At 39.5% G+C, this 21,156-nt stretch overlaps 1 protein-coding gene across 4 annotated transcripts in view; it reads right to left on the minus strand.

Moving 5' to 3' along the window:
• arid5b (AT-rich interaction domain 5B) overlaps positions 1-21,156 on the minus strand; it is a 356,167-nt gene that overhangs the window by 58,162 nt on the left and 276,849 nt on the right. For 3 of the 4 annotated variants that reach the window (XM_062975777.1, XM_062975778.1, XM_062975776.1), the window contains one exon: positions 9,123-9,235. In XM_062975777.1, the coding sequence (XP_062831847.1) occupies positions 9,123-9,235 (113 nt within the window). Of the gene's footprint in view, positions 1-9,122; positions 9,236-13,682; positions 13,843-21,156 lie in introns of those variants that run through there. The other variant, XM_008114764.3, reaches the window with a different exon arrangement.

Raw genomic sequence — 21,156 nt, forward strand, 5'->3', positions numbered from 1 at the left:
TACTTTTGAAGCGAGTTTAGAATCAATTTTTACGTGGATCGCTCAAGCTTAGTAGCTGGAATAGACACAATAAATCAGAAAAGGGGGGAAATTTATATGAAAGCAAATGTATCTCCAGAAAACTAACTCTGTGTGACAAATGAGTAACAACTGATACAAAGTGTGTGAAAAGAATATGGCATTTCATTTTTAATAGTAACAATGTGGATAAACCCAAGGATATTGATGTAGTCGCCCAGTACATTTTTTAAATCACACACAGTTATTTGAGAGATAACTTCCGTTTGATCTAGTTGGTCTTGCTTCTCACTAAATATGCACAGGGTCATCTTATTTTTTATCCAGAGATCACGTAGTATAAACATCTTAAAATGCCTCTGTGGCAAGCCTTTGCAGATTCACAAATATCAGAAAAACACAAAGTCCACTGTGACCAATGAACAACTTGAAGTTGGAGAATCAGAAGAGAAGGTGCCTGGTTTTGACCAAGATTATGCTAGTAAAAGGGCTACAGAGACCAGGCTATCTCCTATAGTTCTTACTTGTAAACAGATCTGTAGGGATCTGCATGGTTTGGTTTGAGGCTATCCAGATTTTGTGGTAGCCAGAAGGATTAGAGTAGGACAAAAGCACAAAGCAAGGAAATAAAGTTAGCCCTCTTTTTGGCTGCATTTTTACATAAAACATGTGACTTAATATATCTTGAAGCTCTCAGTCCTCTTGACATAATTTTCATTGCATATGAAGGAAGCCATGTCTGGGAGGAAGGAGTCACACAAAGTGCCTTCGCCATGAAATGAGTTCTGTGTAGCTACTTTGTAGCACAGATCTGTGCAGACTCCACTAATTTCAATAACTACATACACACTTAGATCGCCAGGTTGACACACCTCCAACAAGCTTAAGGTTGCAATTCTAAAACTCATTTGCTGGCAAGGAATGAAATCAATATTAATCACTTCAAAGCACAGCTGGATGATTAAAAGCTTTTGTCATACCTCAGTAGCAGAATAGTTGTTTTGCATGCATGAGGCTCCTAGTTCAGTCTCCTGAGTCACCTGTTAAAATGATTTCTGGTATGAGGACTGGTAAAGGGGAGCCTAGATAGCAACTGCCAGTCAGAATAACCAATATATTGCTAGATGAGCCATTAAGCTTCTAGGCAAGGTTTTTTTTATCATGAAATCCTGGACTTTTGTAAATGGTTACTTGATGTATATTCTCTTGCCTCTGCAATATTCTGTATTTCCCACTGGGTTTTTTTGTGGAAAAACCGCCCAATGACTTTTGAATGCTGGCACCTCATTTGGAAAGTGCATTTAGTGTATACTGAATATGAGAGTCAAATTAGACAATACGTTTGTAGCACAATTTTGAAAGGGGTGCTTCTTCCAGCAGTGAAAGATATCCATTTATCATAACCTTGTGTACTTAATATGCTTGGTTTTATGAATGATGACTGAAAAGTATTTTGAAAACCTAGTTGGTGAGGAAATTCCTGATATGCCCAGTTAAAAGGGTTCCATATAAGAAAAGTAGCAAAAAAAGAATAATTGATATGTTGCTCAATAAGCCACAGAGCAATACAGTACACATTTTGCCTAAGACTCAGTATCAGACAGTTTCTTAAAATTCTTCCAGAACTGTGGCTTTGATGTTTCTGATCCTTTAGAAGAATTCATAATTACATTCAATACTTTTGTGTTGGCTGTGGTCTTAAAAGAGTCTGACTCTTTTTCTTGCATCCGAGGAAAACAATGGTAGAACATACAGGAAACATGCTCTTTAATATTAAGCAATCATCTGTCTGTAACTTACAATTATTTTCCCCTGCGTTGCTGCAAAATGGAGTTTTTAAGGCTAAAATTAGCAAATCCTGTACAATTAAACAATAAATTTGCAACAACCTTTAAATTTCCTTCATGGTTCTTCATGGTAAGTTATCTAGTTCTTTCTTTTTGATATAATAATATAAACTAATTGTTCAAATGTGGTTTCCATTTAACCTTCTATTTTCTAAATTGTATTTCCGAAGGCATAACTCTGTTGCTCTTGCCAAGGGGATTTAGAAAGAGCAAAGCCTATTGGTAAGAGCAACAGATTCATCTTATGATTTCCTGGGATCCGCAAGTACTACACTTGAGCCTTTGGGATAATAAAACACAGCAGTGTTATCAGTTCCTTAAAAGGCTGTCCCAGCTGGAATTTATTCAGACCCTATTGAAACCAAACCAAATGCCTTTGTCTATTAAGTAATAAAGTCCACACAATTATTTGCTCACAGATAAAGGTAAACAGGCTGAATGAAACTGCAGTCCTAATAGCTTAAAGAGTTTTTTGTTCACTGACATCTTAAAATACAGCATTTATCATCTGAGCTTGCATGGCCTACGCAGGATGGAGAGGCAGAATTCAGTTAAGTTGGGAATTAAATGCTAAAGATTCTTTAGAAATCTTCTGTGATGACTTGTTACTGGCCTAATAATTTGTATTCTGACAACAATAGTTCAAATTGGCGGTTTATCAGGCACTGCCAACCAAAGCCTATATTCAGAGGTGGTCTAACCTGATGCTGAAAGAATTGCTAGGTGGAAACAGCATTTGAATGTCTGTTTCAAACAACACCCTAGTGATTTACAGCACTTGAAGATCTGGCTTCATATAGGCAAAAGTATCTAATGGTTTGGTGGAAGGTAAGTTCACACTGTTCTGTCCATGGCATCTTTTGCAACTGCAATGTATGAACCAAAGCTGATTTTGACATGATTATTGGGGTACAACCAGATATACAGTAGCTTCATGATTCATTCAAGGACATCAAAAATGGAAGTTCTGGTACTCTGGACAGAGACTAATGAGTGATCCTATTTATTCATTAATTTCATTTTCACTGTATTTTACTAGGTAGGTTGCAAGCAGAAATTCTATATAAAGAGGATGAGAACTTTCAAAAACCTGGACGCACTAGAGAAAATACAAGAAAAAACACTAGATCTAAACAGAATCTCACAGTTCTCCCAAAACCTTATGAAAAAAGAAAAGGAGTGAAAAGGAGAAAAAGCTTCATAAGAAGGGCTCATAGGGGGACAGGGATTCTACAACTGTGATGTAAAAGATAACTTTCCAAACTCTGCTTTTGAGCAGAAGGAAGTAGAGATTGAAAAGCTATCATTTACACCAGAAACTCAATAACCTCAGCCAGCATGGCCAGTGGGCGTGCTGGCTGGGGAATTCAGGGAGTTGTCCCAAAATATAACCTTATAAGCTCTATCAATAAGGTTATGTTCCTGAATATAGCTACCTTCACAACCAGTGGTGGAAACAGATACTTTCTCAAGTAATGCATAGGAAGATGAAAGGGCTTCAGGTTTCTGAGGACCCTTGGGAGAGGCATCTTCATTAGGTTTTCTGTCTCTTCTACTCATGTTCACTTGCTGCTATTCGTCCTCATCCTCCTATTCATCATCACTGTTTGCTCAATGGGCAGAAAACCACCAAACATGCAAGCAGTGTGATCTGGTCATTCAGAGTCAATGTAATGTAGTGGTTAATAGGCAGAACTCACACTGCAATCATGTATGCCAAAATCAATGGGTGACATTGTGCCAGTTCCACTATCTATCAGCCTGACCTACCTCATAAGGTTATGAGGATAAAGGGAGAGGAGGAGGAGACTCACATACACCATCTTGAACTTACTGTAAGAAAGTCAGGATGTATTTCTAAGTACAGTAGAGTCTCGCTTATCCAACGTTCTGTATTATCCAATGCAGTCTGCCTCCTACCCGAATCCATGGCTGTTTCTCTAGGCAGCAATTCTATCTTTATTTGTGGTAATTTTTAGTAGTCAATGTTTTTGTAGTCAAGGTTTTCAATACATTGCGATGTTTTGGTGCTAAATTCGTAAACACAGTAATTACTACATAACATTACTGTGTATTGAACTGCTTTTTTCTGTTGATTTGTTGTAACAGATGCTCTTTTGGTGCTTAATTTCTAAAATCATAATGTAATTTGATGTTTAATAGGTTTTTCCTTAATCCCTCCTTATTATCCAACATTTCTGTTTATCCAATGTTCTGCTGGCTCATTTATGTTGGATAAGCAAGACTCTATTGTAATATCAATCAATGGCTCCAACTTATTGCCATCATAAGGACATAGAGGAAGCAACGGGTGGACAACATAAGAACAAAGAAGAGGACCAGGTTCAGGGGGCTCCTGTCAGAGGTGCTCTACCAGGGTATGAGCTGCCAAAGGATGTTCAGCTATACCTCATCCTGATGCTGGACATGTAAGCAGATGACTTGCTAAACAACATCCAAATCTGTACCTCTCATGCCAATAATAAAAAAGTTATCTTGATGGCTGTTTATACTGGCCCTTCTGCGTGCTATTTTATATGCAGAGGATATTAGAGGATGGTTCTTTTTTTCCTGCTGAGTTCATCAGAGGAAAGTGGTGGGAGACAGATGGTAACCTGTATTTTGAGCAGTTTAGAAATGTTCCGCAGAAGTAGGGCATCTGCACAGGGAGGCTCTTTGAACTTTTATGCACTCCAAAGCAATGGAAACCTGAGAAAGTCCTATAACATTTTACAGAGTTCACAAAGCCTTCAAACATCAAAAATCAGGTTTTTAACCAACTTCTCTTTATAACATGATACCAGCAGATCTTATTACAGGCAACTAACTATTGGGCATACAACAGACCACAAAAAACGAAGCAATGTAACATTAATGACATCTCTTCGTTGTTTTAACTTTAATGTTTGGCTCCTACAATCATTTTGTGCCAGTAACATGAGCATCAGTGGAACATAGAGGAGACAATGTTAATAATTTAATCACAGTGAACATGACATAGCATATAACCCAGCCACTTGACCTCCTTAAGTCTCAAATCATCTAAAGGCATCCACTATGAATATCAAATGCCCCGTGCTGCACTTCCTCCCACACAATTTTAAGCACCATAAAAGGTAGCAAAAGTGAGACTAATTCTAGACAAAATTATCAAAAATCTTCACAACAAAAGAAATGTTCTAAACTTTGGATTTTTTACTGGTGAGGTTCCTATTCCTTCCAGTTTGCCATTTCTCTTGTTATCCAATATGTATGATCTAGCAGGAGGCAAGTTGCAGCCCTAGAGGCTTATTTTTCTGGCCAGTGACTTCCCCAGACAGCTTCCTTAAATGTAAACTCTTTCAGAAGCAGCACTTCACCTTTTAAAATGGAATGAGCCACATACCCCCTCCGTTTAATATTTACAAACAAACCCCATCTTTTTCCAAAACAGAAATGGTCTTCCAGCCATTTCCAGTTTTAGCTTTTGTTTGTTATTTTTAACATTTTTGGCAGTCTGTGAAGTCTACAAACTGGTTACTAAACTTGCCACCAAAGCATAACACTGTTTTAGGGCTCCCATTGTTTTGACTCATAAGGCTCTTCTGCCTGTAAAGATTTAATAACAAATGCTTAGCAAATGGGTCTCCAAGCCAGTCATTGGGAAGGAAAGAAACGATGGAAAAATCTTTACCCAATAGCTTTCTGCATGCCAAGCTTTTTTTTTTTTTTTACAAGCAAAGTAATTCTGCCCAAAACAAAGTTGGCAATTCTGATCTATAAGAATTCTATAATCTGATCTTAAATGGTTTGGCTCCCCCCACCTCCCATCAAAGTTCACTGAAACACAGGAAAAAATGACAACGAAGGGTCTGTTGTTGTTGTTGCTATTTATCTTTAAGTTGTTCCAACTTATAGTGACCTTAAGGCAAACCTTTCAAAAGGGTTTTCTCAGCAACATTCCTCCAGAGGAGCTTTGCCATTGCCCTTTACTGAGACCGAGAGAATGTGACTTGTCCTCAAGATCATTCAGTGGATGGCTGAACGAACAGGGATTTAAAACTTGGGCTTTCTGAATCCCAGTCCAACACCACTGCACTATGCTGACTGCCAATCAAGGAACATACATATTAATTATTACAGCAATTAAGGTAATAGATGAATGAAATTTTATTATGCATTCTTGAGCGTACACTATACACAATACCTTTTTTTTTAAAAAAAATACTATAATGCCTGTTAAGATAACAGGTGAAATACTGGAACAACCTTTGGAGAGGAAGCAGGTAGCCCTTCTGTCAGGGAATGTTTTCACCAAAGTGAAAAAATCATCATCATCATCACCATCAACAACAACAGGCAAAAGACAATGGGACACTGCTGTTGAGAGAGTTCCCAGCAATTGTAGCCATATTTCTGCTCTGGCTGACCTTCCTTTCAAGAAAGGACAGTGTGGATCAGGGCATTTGGCACAGCTGTTTCAAGATATTTGTCCTCTTTACTAGCTCTTTCTTGGGTGGGACGGGTCTCCTTGGAAAAGCCCAGGGGCTGGGTTAATTAGGCAAGGGAGAAGGTAGATTGAAATCTCTTGTGAGAATGTCCATGGAGAACTAACTGAATGGTACTTTCTGACAGGAAGCAGATAGTGATCAAATTCAATTCCTTGAAACTAGGACTAGGAGAAATGGGTTCAAATTACACTAAAGGAGAGTCCACCTGAACATTAGGAAGAAATGCCTCAGGGTGTGGTGGAAGAGCCTTCCTTGGAAACTTTTAAACAGGAGCTGGGATTATTTGTGCTTTTCCTGCATGGCAGGGGTTTGGACTAGATGGCCCATGTGGACTCTTCCATGTTTATTATCCTATGATTCTATGAAATCTTGGAAACACACACACACATATATATATGTTTCCAAGATCTCTCTCTCTCTCTCTCTCTCTCTCTCTCTCTCTCTCTCTCTCTCTCTCTCTCACCAAAGTAGGGGAAGCTGGTTATCCTTTGGATATTATTCCTTATAGTCATCACAAGATATCCTGTGCCTCTGACTCTGCTGAAAAGAATTCTTGAGGTGAAAGGAAGTGATGCGAAAATTACATCTGTAGAATTTATAATGGCTCATTTGTGTATATAAGTCATCACTTGATGGTTCATCAAGTGAGGAACATGTGCTTATGACTGAGACCTAAGTAATCTGGGAGCTATAGATTGTTTGAACTTAAAGGCATGTGTTTTGAAGATCTGGTCCAAAATTTATTTATTTATTTATTTCCCATATTTATATCCCACTCTTCTCACCCCGAAGAGGACTCAGGGCGGCCTCACAACTGGCAGCAATTTGATTCCCAACATACAAACTACAATTAAAATCGAACATTAAAACATAAATTATTAAAACAACAATTAAAATCATGCAAGTTCAAAATCATAGTCAAGAATCAGTTCATTAGCCAACACTTTAAAAAGTTATCAATTATTGCACTGCTGTAATTATTGCTCAAATGCTTGGTCCCATAACCATGTCTTAAGTTTTTCCCCTAAAAGACAGGATGGAGGGGGCTGTTCTGATTTCATTGGGGAGGGAGTTCCCCCAATGAGGGGCCACCACTGAGCCGGGACTGTCTCTCGTCCCACCAGTCGTGCTTGTGAGGGTGGTGGGACCAAGAGCCAGGCCTCCCCGACTATTTTAACCTCCAAGGTGGGCCGTAACCCTATGCCCTGTTTGGCCTTATGACTCACCAGGACAACCTCTATCTTGTCTGGATTCAATTTCAATTTGTTCACCCTCATCCAGTCCCACACAGCTACCAAGCACCAGTTCAGGACTTGCACAGCCTCCTTAGTGACAGGTGAAAAGGAGTGACAGAATTGAACATCATCTGTGTACAGATGACACCATACTCCAAAACTCCTGATGATTTCTCCCAACTGCTTCATGTAAATATTAAACAACATGGGGGACAGTACTGAGCCCTGTGGGACCCCATAAAACAATGGTTGCAGGGCCGAGCAGGTGTCCCACAGCAACACTTTCTGGGAATGACCCTCTAGGAAGGACCGGAGCCACTGTAAAACAGTATCTCTGAGCCCCATATTTGCAAGGCGTTCCAGGAGGATACCATGGTCAACGGTATTGAAAGCCACTGATAGGTCCAGGAGAACCAACATGGACACACTCCCTCTGTCCAGTTCCCGGCATAGATCATCTATTTAGGCAACCAAGGGTGTTTTGATTCCATGTCCAGGCCTAAAGCCAAACTGCACTGGATCTAGATAATCAGTGTCTACCAAGAACCTCTGGGGTTGAGAGGCCACCACACGTTCCATGATTTTGCCCAAATAGAAGAGATTGGAAACTGGCCGAAAGTTGACTAATTGAGTGGAGTCCAGTGAAGGTTTCTTCAACAGCGGTTTTATAACAGCTTCTTTTAAGCTGGCTGGAATCTTGCCTTCCTGAAAGGAGGCATTCACCATCATCAAAGGCCATATTCAACCACTCTGCCAAACCCTCTCTGGCCTGCTTTACCAGCCAGGATGGGCAGGGGTCTAGGATGCATGTGGTTGCCTTCGCCTCTCCAAGGATCTTGTCCACATCCTCATGATGCATCACTCTGAACTTCTATCTTCCACCTCAGTACTGTTCAATATGTCATTATCTCTGCATGTGTTACAAGCCACTACTCAAAAAACAAGTTCACATTTCATACATGGTTATTTTCAGATTGTATCTCGAAGGCAAGTGAATTGAGTGTTGATCATGTTATTATTTTTTTTTACATGGTATACTGGGCTAGGATTTCAGACTGCTAGGATAGGGAATGTGCAGGTACAAATTATTTTCCCACCATGATAGTTGTGGGCAAGTTGCTATTTCTCACTCTGGTTTGTCTCACAGTAATACTGAAAGTATGTGATGAAGAAATATGCATATGACTTTTGGACTCCTTGTGCGGGATATACATAAATAAATATTGGAGGGAACTCAATATACAAAATATAGATACAACTCTCACATAAAATTTTCAACCAATGTTGTTTTGCCTACAGGCTTATAATAATCAATGGATTAGTTGCATTATTAATACCTTACACCCAAAGCAGTCTAAAATACATTTTAAAAGGAAGGCTGAGGGACAAATACCCATCCAGAACAGCAACAGTTAACTGCCATCTGTATTCATTTCCTTACAGAGTCAATTCCTACTTTGAAATACTGTGCTGGAAAACAAAGGCAAAACTGTATTTAAATGAAGTTTGACCAAAATTACTAAGTAGCTTACCTTGGCAACAGCTTTGCCTTCACAATTGTTGTGGGAATCTTTAATGCCATTGAGTGAATCTCTTCGCTGTGGGAATGGCTTCTTTTTACGTGGTCTGCCTTTAAGATTTGGCGCTGAAAACAAACAGGCAACAATTTCAGCACAATCTCTTATTGAAAGTTAAGTGGTCCTCTGAAACCAAGCCTATGAAAAGAGTGTACATCTTCCCTGCAGGAAATAATGTTGTCATCCCTAGTAGCTCTTCTGTTTCTAGGTCACACATTTTGACGTTATATTCCCACCCAGCACTCAAAACTCATTTATTGCTATTTCCATCTAACAAGGATGTAAGAGAATACTGAGAAAGCAGTTTTTTTTAAGTTGCAAAACAAATTCTAAAAATAGCAGATTGCTAACATTACACATATACAAACACACAGAGACCATTCTAAACACAATGTGAGCATAAAATTGGATCCCTTCTTCCGACCACTTCCTCAAAGTATAAAGTATTTGGTTAGGCAACATTGATTTGCGTCAAAGATGTTCTATGTTGCAAAAGCCATCCGTACTAGATATCACATGGAGGAAAGCAACTGATGGGTATTTTGTACTATACAATTCAAGATCTAAGACATGAACAAATCCAAACAAAACCTTCACATTACAAAACAGATGTGTTGAAGGCAAGGCAACCCTTCATAGGTTTTTTTGCTTGCAAAAGCCCGAAGACCACACACTAAAAATCAAGCTCTCTGTGGCAAAATGGTGTATGTGGGTCATCTGAGGAAAACTCAAACTTAGCTGTCATTTTAGAGCAACGCAAAACATATCAGTGCTGACTGTGAGAAATATATGAAGTTGCTGTTTTTTTGCTCAGTGTCAGAAATGACTTCTCTGCTCTCAGCCAAAGAAAACTACAACCACATAAAAATGATAAATAATCCTTAAGTTGTGGCTCTGGTAGAGACAACTTGCTGTGAAGTAAGTGACCAAGTACCCACAGTAGTCATAACTGTGGGGGCCAATAATAGTAGTAGTAGTAGTAGTAGTAGTAATAATAATGATAATGCAGGGTATCTCAAAAGTCACCATATACAGTGTGTGTGTGTGTGTGTGTGTGTGTGTGTGTGTGTGTGTGTGTATATATATATATATATATATATATATATATATATAGAGAGAGAGAGAGAGAGAGAGAGAGAGAGAGAGAGGAAGAAAGAATCTTTTGTAAATAAAGGTACATTGAGTTACATTTTCTTGTTTTCCCTATGCATGGAGACTTTTGGGACACCCTGTAGTGCTATTATTACTATTATTATATGTGGTTTTGATAGAGCTCTGGCATCATATTATTATTATTAAAACAGAAGTGTTCCAAAAGACTCCATATGTAGGGATAATTAACGAAGTCATATATATATATATATATACACACCATATATATTTACTATATATATATATATATACCATACCACACACACACACACACACACCTATACTATATACCTTTACTATATTTACAGAGAGAGTATTGTAATGAGAACTTTGTAAATAAAGGTACATATTTCCCATACACACACACATAATAAAATAAAATATAAATATATTAACAATACAAAATGAGTTTGTTATTTTGCCCTATGTATGGAGACTTTTGGAGCACCCTGCAGTAGTAGTAGTAGTAGTAGTAGTAGTAGTAATATGATGCCAGAGCTCTACAAACACCACACATAATAACAGTGATACCGTAGTAGTGCTACAGGGTGTCCCAAAAGTCTCCATGTACAGAGCAAATGGGATAGTGTCACTCAATGTGCTTTTATTTACAAAATATTCATTGCAATATAATAAAATATAAATACAGTATAGTCTCACTTATCCAACACTCGCTTATCCAACATTCTGGATTATCCAAGGCATTTTTGTAAATGTTTTCAATAAATTGTGATATTTTGGTGCTAAATTCCTAAATACAGTAATTATTACATAGCATTACTGTGTATTGAACTACCTTTTCTGTCGAATTTGTTGTATAACATGATGTTTTGGTGCTTAATTTGTAAAATCATAACCTAATTTGATGTTTAATAGGCTTTTCCTTAATCCCTCCTTATTATCCAACATATTCGCTTATCCAAGGTTCTGCCGGCCCGTTTAGCTTGGATATGTGAGACTCTACTGTAATAATAATATGATGCCAGAGCTATACAAACACCACATAGTAGTGTTACAGGGTGTCCCAAAAGTCTCCATGCACAGGGGAAATGGGATAGTGTCGCTCAATGTGCTTTTATTTACAAAATATTCATTGCAATATAATACAATATAAATATTAAAAAAAGGTAAAGGTTTTCCCCTGACGTTAAGTCCAGTCGTGATCGACTCTAGGGGTTGGTGCTCATCTCCATTTCTAAGCCGAAGAGCCGGCATTGTCCGTAGATACCTCCAAGGTCATGTGGCCGGCATGACTGCATGGAGTGCTGTTACCTTCCCTCCAGAGCGGTACCTATTGATCTACTCACATTGGCATGTTTTCAAACTGCTAGGTTGGCAGGAGCTGGGGCTAACAGCGGGTGCTCATTCCGCTCCTTGGATTTGAACCGCCAACCTTTCGATCAGCAAGTTCAGCAGCTCAGCGATTTAACCTGCTGCGCCACTGAGGGCTCCAAAACTATCTAATATGCAGGATGTATTTTCATTCACTGGACCAAATTTGGCACAAATACCCGATACGCTCAGATTTGAACCTGGCACCTTTTGGTCCGCAAGTTCAGCAGCTCAGCGCTTTGACACACTGTGCCACCAGGGCCCCCTAATATAAATATATTATATTTAATATAAATATATTGCAATAGAAAATATGAGTCTGTTAGTTTCCCCTATGTAGGGGGACTTCTGGGACACCCTGGAGTAAAGTACAGTAGAGTCTCGCTTATCCAACGTAAACGGGCCAGCAGAATGTTGGATAAGCGAATATCTTGGATAATAAGGAGGGATTAAGGAAAAGCCTATTAAACTTCAAATTAGGTTATGATTTTACAAATTAAGCACCAAAACATCATGTTATCCAACAAATTTGACAGAAAAAGCAGTTCAATACGCAGTAATGCTATGTAGTAATTACAGTAGAGTCTCGCTTATCCTACGTAAATGGGCCGGGAGAACGTTGGATAAGCGAATATGTTGGATAATAAGGAGGGATTAAGGAAAAGCCTATTAAACTTCAAATTAGGTTATGATTTTACAAATTAAGCACCAAAACATCATGTTATCCAACAAATTTGACAGAAAAAGCAGTTCAATACGCAGTAATGCTATGTAGTAATTACAGTAGAGTCTCGCTTATCCTACGTAAATGGGCCGGGAGAACGTTGGATAAGCGAATATGTTGGATAATAAGGAGAGATTAAGGAAAAGCCTATTAAACATCAAATTAGGTTATGATTTTACAAATTAAGCACCAAAACATCATGTTTAACAACAAATTTGACAGAAAAAGCAGTTCAATACGCAGTAATGCTATGTAGTAATTACAGTAGAGTCTCGCTTATCCTACGTAAACGGGCCGGGAGAACGTTGGATAAGCGAATATGTTGGATAATAAGGAGAGATTAAGGAAAAGCCTATTAAACATCAAATTAGGTTATGATTTTACAAATTAAGCACCAAAACATCATGTTGTACAACAAAATTGACAGAAAAAATAGTTCAATACGCAGTAATGCTATGTAGTAATTATTGTATTTAGGAATTTAGCACCAAAATATCACAATGTATTGAAAACATTGACTACAAAAATGCGTTGGATAATCCAGAACGTTGGATAAGCGAGGCTTGGATAAGTGAGACTCTACTGTATATTATATTGAATATAAATATATTGCAATAGAAAATATGAGTTTGATAGTTTCCCCTATGTAGGGGGACTTTTGGGACACCCTGGAGTAAAGTAATACAGTAGAATCTCACTTATCCAAGACTCGCTTATCCAACGTTCTGGATTATCCAACACATTTTTGTAGACAATGTTTTCAATACATCATGATATTTTGGTGCTAAATTTGTAACTACAGTAATTACTATATAGCATTACTGAGTACTGAACTACCTTTTCTGTCAAATTTGTTGTATAACATGATGCTTTGGTCTTGATTTGTAAAAATCATAACCTAATTTGATGTTTAATAGGCTTTTCCTTAATCCCTCCTTATTATCCAACCTATTCACTTATCCAACATTCTGCCGGCCCGTTTATGTTGGATAAGTGAGACTCTACTGTCAAAATAATATGATGCTAGAGGTCTTCCAAACACCCCAATACCTCTGGAGCGCCTTGGGATGGTTTTCTAATCTTCCATGTGTCACACAAGCGATTTCAGGGCATGTTAATTTAGGCGGCGATCATTGCACGCCTTCCTTTCCAGCGACAAACTCAAACCCACAAGAAAGAAAGCTGAAGTCCTTCGTCTTCTTCTCGAGGGAGGAGGAACTAAAGCCACTTCGTCCCCAAATGCCTGACCGACCCAACACTGTCCGGCTCGGCTCCCACCCCAAGGAAAAGCCGGGGGGGCAGCTTACCCATCCCAGGGGCGGCTCATCTGCCTGGCTCTCTCTTGGACGGCGGCTTACTCCTCCATCCCTGGGACGGTCGCTTGCGCCTGTCAGTCCCGTCTTTGGCGGAATGAGCGCTCGCAGGCTCCGCTGGGCGCTTTACGAGCCTCTCTCTCTCTCTCCCTCCCTTCCCTTGGCAGCTGCTCCGTTACTCATGTAAACACAGCGGAGTGGCTCCAGCAGAAGGCTGTGCGTGCTTTTGTGTGTGTGTGTGAGAGAGAGAGCGAGAGAGAGCTAGAGAAGAAGAGCGTGGGACGCCCAACGCAAACGCGCTCGCGACTCCAGCCCCTCATCTTAATGAGGCCAAAAGGCTCCGTCCAGTCCTTTGCTTCCATCGCGGCTGAAAAGCGCGCCAAAATCCCAGGACTATTTGGCCAAGTGGTTCTCAACCTTCCTCATGCCCAGTTCCTCATGTTGTGGTGACCCCCAACCATAAAATTATTTTCGTTGCTACTTCATAACTGTCATTTTGCTACTGTTATGAATTGCAATGTAAATACAGTAGAGTCTCACTTATCCAACACTCACTTATCCAACGTTCTGGATTATCCAACGCATTTTTGTAGTCAATGTTTTCAAAACATTGTGATATTTTGGTGCTAAATTCGTAAATACAGTAATTACTACATAGCATTACTGCGTATTGAACTACTTTTTCTGTCAAATTTGTTGTGTAACATGATGTTTTGGTGCTTAATTTGTAAAATCATAATGTAATTTGATGTTTAATAGGCTTTTCCTTAATCCCTCCTTATTATCCAACATATTCACTTATCCAACATTCTGCCGGCCCGTTTATGTTGGATAAGTGAGACTCTACTGTATCTGATAATAAATAATAATTATTCTTTATTTGTACCCCGCCACCATCTCCCCAAAGGGACTTGAGGCAGCTCACAGAAGCACTCCAAGTGATGCATGTAAGCAACAATACACAAAGCAATGATTTAAGTACAGTAGAGCCTCGCTTATCCAACGTAAACAGGCCGGCAGAACGTTGGATAAGCAAATATCCAAGACCATCGGAATGGTTGGAATTTCGGAATGTTGGATTCCGAAGACCATCCAAAATATGTGTTTTCTGATTGGTTTTGGTGACCCCCCCCCCGACCCCCTTTTGCGACCCCCCCCCCCAGGGATCCCAACCCCCAGGTTGAGAAACACTGATCTAGCCCTCTGTCCAAAGAGATTGCGAATTTCACCTTCTGGCAAAACTGACAGGGATGAAAGGGATTCCTTTTGGCCTGGGGATGTTAGGTTCATAAGGATGACCTTAACAACAACAGCAGCAGCACTATGCAGGCCAGTAGTCAAGGGGGATATTATGGGTTCAACACCCCCCCCCCGAGACCCAGAGGGGCAGTGGATTAAACTCTTGTGCCGACAGGACTGATGACTTGAAGGTTGTGTTGCTGACCTGAAGGTTGCTGGTTCAAAACCAACCCAGGGAGAGTGCGGATGAGCTCCCTTTGTCAGCTTCAGCTCCATGCGGGACATGAGAGAAGCCTCCCGCAAGGATGGTACAAACATTAAAACATCCAGGCATCCCCTGGGCACAGAGCAGGTCTAAGGTAATTTTCAAGTACAGTAAAGTCTCACTTATCCAACATTCGCTTATCCAACGTTCTGGATTATCCAATGCATTTTTGTAGCCAATGTTTTCAATACATCGTGATATTTTGGTGCTAAATTTGTAAATACAGTAATTACTACATAGCATTACTGCATATTGTACTACTTTTTCTGTCAAATTTGTTGTATAACATGATGTTTTGGTGCTCAATTTGTAAAATCATAACCTAATTTGATGTTTAATAGACTTTTCCTTGATCCCTCCTTATTATCCAACATATTCGCTTATCCAACGTTCTGCCGGCCCGTTTATGTTGGATAAGTGAGACTCTACTGTATAGGCGAACAGAAATTGTGCCCCCCCCCAAACCAATCACTGAAAAATAAAAGTGTTGGATAAGCAAAAATGTTGGATAATAAGGAGGAATTAAGAAAAAGCCTACAAAAAAAAACAACACTCTCAAAACAGGGGAAATCCAGACAGGAAGCAATAAGGGACAGCTAACACCTCCCAAAAAAATATTCTCCCAGGCAAGAGGAAGCCAGGCCTTGAAGCCACAGGGCCATTAAATGCTAATCAAGGTGATTAATTACAACATCCACACCTGCCTCCCAACAGACAAGAGCTCTTTCTCCCACCCTGGACATTATTTCACAAACAAATAAACCCCACTTGCCTTGCTTCCAATAGATGGCAGCGGGCTCCGGAGTGCCCGACGTGGGCTCCGGAGTGCCTGACATGGGCTCCGGAGTGCCCGATGCGGGCTCCGGAAGGCCCAGCGCGGATTCCGGAAGGCCCGCCTGGTCCACTGGAAGGCCCGAAGCGGGCTTCTGAAGCCTTCGCTGGGCCTTCCGGAGCCCGCGTCAGGCCTTCTGGAGCCCGCGTCAGGCCTTCCAGAGCCTGCATCAGGCCTTTTGGTGGGCTGGGCAGCCTGAAGAAGGCCCGCAAGGCCCGAAGAAGGAGGCTGGGGGTGGCGCCATCCTCCCAGGGGCCTCAACTGCGCCCCCGGAATGATTGCGCAACAGGCAACCACCTAAATGGCCTCGCCTCTGCCTGGGCAACATCCTTACAGATGGTCAATTCTCTCGCACCAGAAATTTTTTAAAAACCTAGTTTACTCTTAAATTTTAACTGGTTAACCAAATTCCCAGAAACAAAAATGAGTCCCTCTAGAACAGCAAGCACTATCTCAACCAAATTTTGAGCTTAGCAAAAAAGTACAAAGAATAGATATGGACTTTTTTTGGTAGTCTGCAACGTTGACAGTCTCTTAGGAAAAACCACAGAGATGCACACCGAATCTGTGAGAGAATTTCAGGAGAGCTTTGACACAGCAAGATCATTGGTGGAATCTACAGGTTCCATCTATTCATGGTAGACTTGTAAAAGCGACATGCTGGCAGCTTCACCAACACCAATGGAATAAAAGGTAAAGGTTTCCCCTGACATTAAGTCCAGTCATGTCTGACTCTGGGGGTTGGTGCTCATCTCCATTTCTAAGCCGAAGAGCCGGCATTGTCCATAGACACCTGCAAGGTCATGTGGCCGGCATGACTGCATGGAGCGCTGTTACCTTCCCGCCGGAGCGGTACCTATTGATCTACTCACATTTGCATGTTTTCGAACTGCTAGGTTGGCAGAGCTGGAGCTAACAGCGGCCCCTCCCACCGCTCCCGGGGTTTGAACCTGGGACCTTTCTGTCTGCAAGTTCAGCAGCTCAGCACTTTAATGCACTTCACCACCGGGGATCCTACCAATGGAATATTATAGGCTAAATGTGTACATCCCATTTCTGGACTTTTCCTGCAGTCAACTTCAAGAAAGGTTTACAAGGCGCAGGGAACTGCAAGTGTTCCTCCCTATTAATTGTGGTCATTTCAAATCCAACTTGAACAAGTGCACAGAACTTTACAATGAATGCCTTCAAGATACTGACACACTGATGGGAGAATTTGACCTGTGGTGTAGAAAATGGGAAAAGATTACACCTGCAGAAAAACCATCAAATGCACTGGAAGCATATCTTGCCTGTGATTGACAGTTTTTTTCCAAATGTGAAGAAACGTCTTCAGATTTCTGCCACATTGCCAGTGTCGACAGCTACAAATGAAAGGTTGTTTTCAACTCTTAAAAGTTTGAAAACATACATAAGCACAATGGGGCAAGAAAGACTGACTGGACTTGTACTCTTGAGTGTCTACTGAAGTTTCTTGATGGAGTTTGATTTCTGTCAAAGTGTACTGACACTTAAGCATTTCCAACAGACATTGTGGTATTCTTTTGTAACTATAAATGATAATTAACAGTCATTTTCAGTCATTTTAAGACTTGAAACTTTGTAACTAAAATAGATTTAATTTAGTTACTTTGTAACTAAAATAGATTTAATTGATTTAATTAAGTCTATATAAAATGTCTATATAAAATGAACCATACTATTTAAATTATTTTGTGTTGTGGAACTACTCTTCATGATTTACTAAAGTTTCAACCCCCCCCCCCTTGCATTTTTTTTTCTGGCTATGGCCCTAAAACTATGTAGTAACACAATTTTTGCTCCTGGGTTATCAATATCCTTTCCTAATTGGTTCTACCATTAAAAACGTGGGGAAAGTGTATTAAACTTCCCAGGTTTTGTGTCCGCAGAACATCCCTCACCACATTTCTGCAATAGTTTTTCAAGTGCCCTTGCTACACTGCCATATGAAATCCAGATTCTCTGCTTTGAATGGGATTATATTATTAGACTCAGCTAATAATAATAATAATAATAGTAATAATAATACCATTATTATTGTATGACACAGCAAACAAGATAGATATACTTATTATTATTATTATTATTATTATTATTATTATTATTATTATTATTATTTTTCACTCACTTCTCCCCATGATCTCAAGGCGGGTCACAGCACAGTTAAGAACACACAAATACTATATACAAATTCAAAGCAGATAATCTGGATTATCTGATTTGATAATCTGGATTACATGGCAGTGTAGAAGAGCCAAGGAAGATCTCGCGCCTCGACCGATTTAAACATCGTTTGCAGCAGCGAGCAGCCACAAAAACAAAGTTTCTGGAGTAGAACGACTGCTTTCAAAGTTGTTAAACAGAAAATAACACTTCCAAAACAGGATCAGATTTTTTTCAATTTTTGTTACATAGTGTCATTTTTTTGATCTGCTACTTGCCTCTCCCTGTAGTTTGTGGTGGGGTAGGGCATAGTTAAAACATCCAGATAAAATGCAATTCCATTAAAATACATGCAAGTTCCAAACAAGGTAGGTTCTGAAGGTTTGTTCTAAAGTTAAACTTGTATGTAAGTCAGAACAGAAACATTTTAAAGTGTCACTCCACAGAAGATTTCACTTCACTTTCTGTCCTTGTGATAATTGAATTTTTGCAAAATTTGACTTGTTGTGGAAACAATGATTGGCGAGAAAGCTTCAGTGAGACACCTTTTCCCCATGAAAACTCTTCCAAGGTGGATTTCCTGTTCCAAGGAGCAGATTTCTCTCATTTCCTGTTGTCTCTGAGACCACTTCTACATTGCCATATAAAATCCAGATTATCTGATTCCAACTGGATTATATAGCAGTGTAGACTCATATAATCCCATTCAAAGCAGATAATGTGTATTATCTGATTTGATAATCTGGATTGTATGGCAGTGTAGAAGGGGCCTGAGACATTTGTAAGTTGGATGTTTGTAACTCAGGGACTGCCTGTATATTAAAACCCATAGTACAAAGATTGAAGTATGATATCAATAGCATGTATATATAAAAGTTCACCAGAAAGGAGTAATGGCTACTTGCTAAGGTGGTATGTGAGAAAAAAAATACAGTCAGTCTTCCATCTACACTGTTGAATTAATGCAGTTTGACAGCACTTTTAACTGCCATGGCTGAGTCCTATAGAATCAGGACAGCTGTAGTTTCACAAGGTCTTTCACGAGGTCCAAAAAAACTAATCTTTATTTTGCCATTTTATATAAACCAAAGCATTGTACTACATCGTTGTATATAAGTGGAGTTTTGTATCCATGGATTTCGGGATTCACAGGGGTCCTGGAACTTAAACTCTAGCAGACACTGAGGGCCAACTATACAAGTTATTTCTGAATCAGAGGAGGACATGCAATTCTGTGAAAGTCACAGATCATCCCCACTTTATTACTTGTTTTAAAGTTTGAATTAATTGACCAAAAACAGCAGAAAAGAGCAAATTCCATGAATAAATTATTTTGCCTCTCTATCTAGTTTCTTATTACGGGATAGTAGTAATGGTCATATAGAATTCCTCAGTCGCTTCAGCCAATGGAAAATTTGGACAGAAATAGCGCCTTCTCGAATGTTCTAAGATTACTTCGTGTATGACATAATGTAACTATAAATCCCATTCATATCAATGTGTAATTAGAGGGAATGCATCTCCATGAATCAGTGATGACTGTGGCATTTTGCTGCCTCGCAAGAGGCAGTCTGGCATTAACGTGATATTTCCATTAGCTAAATCGCTGCACGTGCAAGCATGGAGTGCTCCCGGGTGCTACATTTCCCTCTGCTAGAAAAGCCAACAACTAAGAATACAAAACGCATAAATGAGCTATTTACAGTATTGATGTCAAGACACTATTATCATTGCCCCCCTTCTTCCAAAAGCAGATATAGATATAGATATAAAAATTAAAAACCCAGATCATTCCTCATGGAAGGCATTATTCATCAAAAGTTTTCAGAATATTTATAGGGTGAACAAATATGAAAAAGAAAAATACATTTCAAACACATACAGAAACCCTTTTAAAAACCACATTTGTTTTGAGCATATTAGCCAAGTCTCATCTCACAGATCATATTTAGCAAGTAGCAGGGTTTGAACAACTGGTCAGATATTTGAAAAGGTCTTGTTTTCCAGATTCCAGATGAATTAGTCAATAAGGACTTTATCAAACCTGCCTGTTGTCTCATCACAACTGCACAGCTTAAATAAACGGAAACATCCTATTTTTGGAATGATCGCCCTCCACCTTGGTGAAATTGTGCAATGCCAGCCCTTTGCTGATGTGAATTCCTGCTTCCTACCTGCCTTACTCAGCATAGGTACACAGTGTATTTTTTATTTATCCTTCCCCTCTGTTTTGTCGCACCTGCTCATAGATCTTCTGCTTTGCAGCAGAAAGAGGTTATCACAACAACATAACGACAGTGATATTCAAATCATTGACACATTTTTCTAGTCAATGAAAAGAAATGATCCAATCACAAATCAAGCACATTGTGATTGTAGGACAGCCACAGCAACACCTTTTATCTGCCACAGCTGCGCTTTAGCAACCTCATGTGATAAGGCCCCCATTTACCTAACTCAATATGAACAAAAACCAACCAAGTTCAATTTGAGCATAAAATCCCACAAACAACCATCAGCAGTAAAATCATGGCAAAACTAATTCAACAAGTAACGACTGTCATTTCAGAATGTCCCAAATCTGTTTTTGTCTGAGATGGTGTCCTTAATCTTAAGAGAAGGAGCATCAATGTAGTTTTGCATTGAATCTGGTCAAGTTGGCTTCATGACCTAATAATAATAATAATAATAATAATAATAATAATAATAATAATAATAATAATAATAATAAATGGAAACAATAGACATTGACAAAATTACGATCTGTCAACTGCAAAAGGCCACCTTACTGGGATCAGTGCGCATCATCCGAAAATACATCACACAGTCCTAGACGCTTGGGAAGTGTTCGACTTGTGATTTTGTGATACGAAATCCAGCATATCTATCTTGTTTGCTGTGTCATACAATGTTGTTGTGTCAATAATAATAATAATAATAATTTATTT

Source organism: Anolis carolinensis, chromosome 3, assembly GCF_035594765.1.
Source record: "Anolis carolinensis isolate JA03-04 chromosome 3, rAnoCar3.1.pri, whole genome shotgun sequence".
NCBI lineage: Eukaryota > Metazoa > Chordata > Lepidosauria > Squamata > Dactyloidae > Anolis > Anolis carolinensis.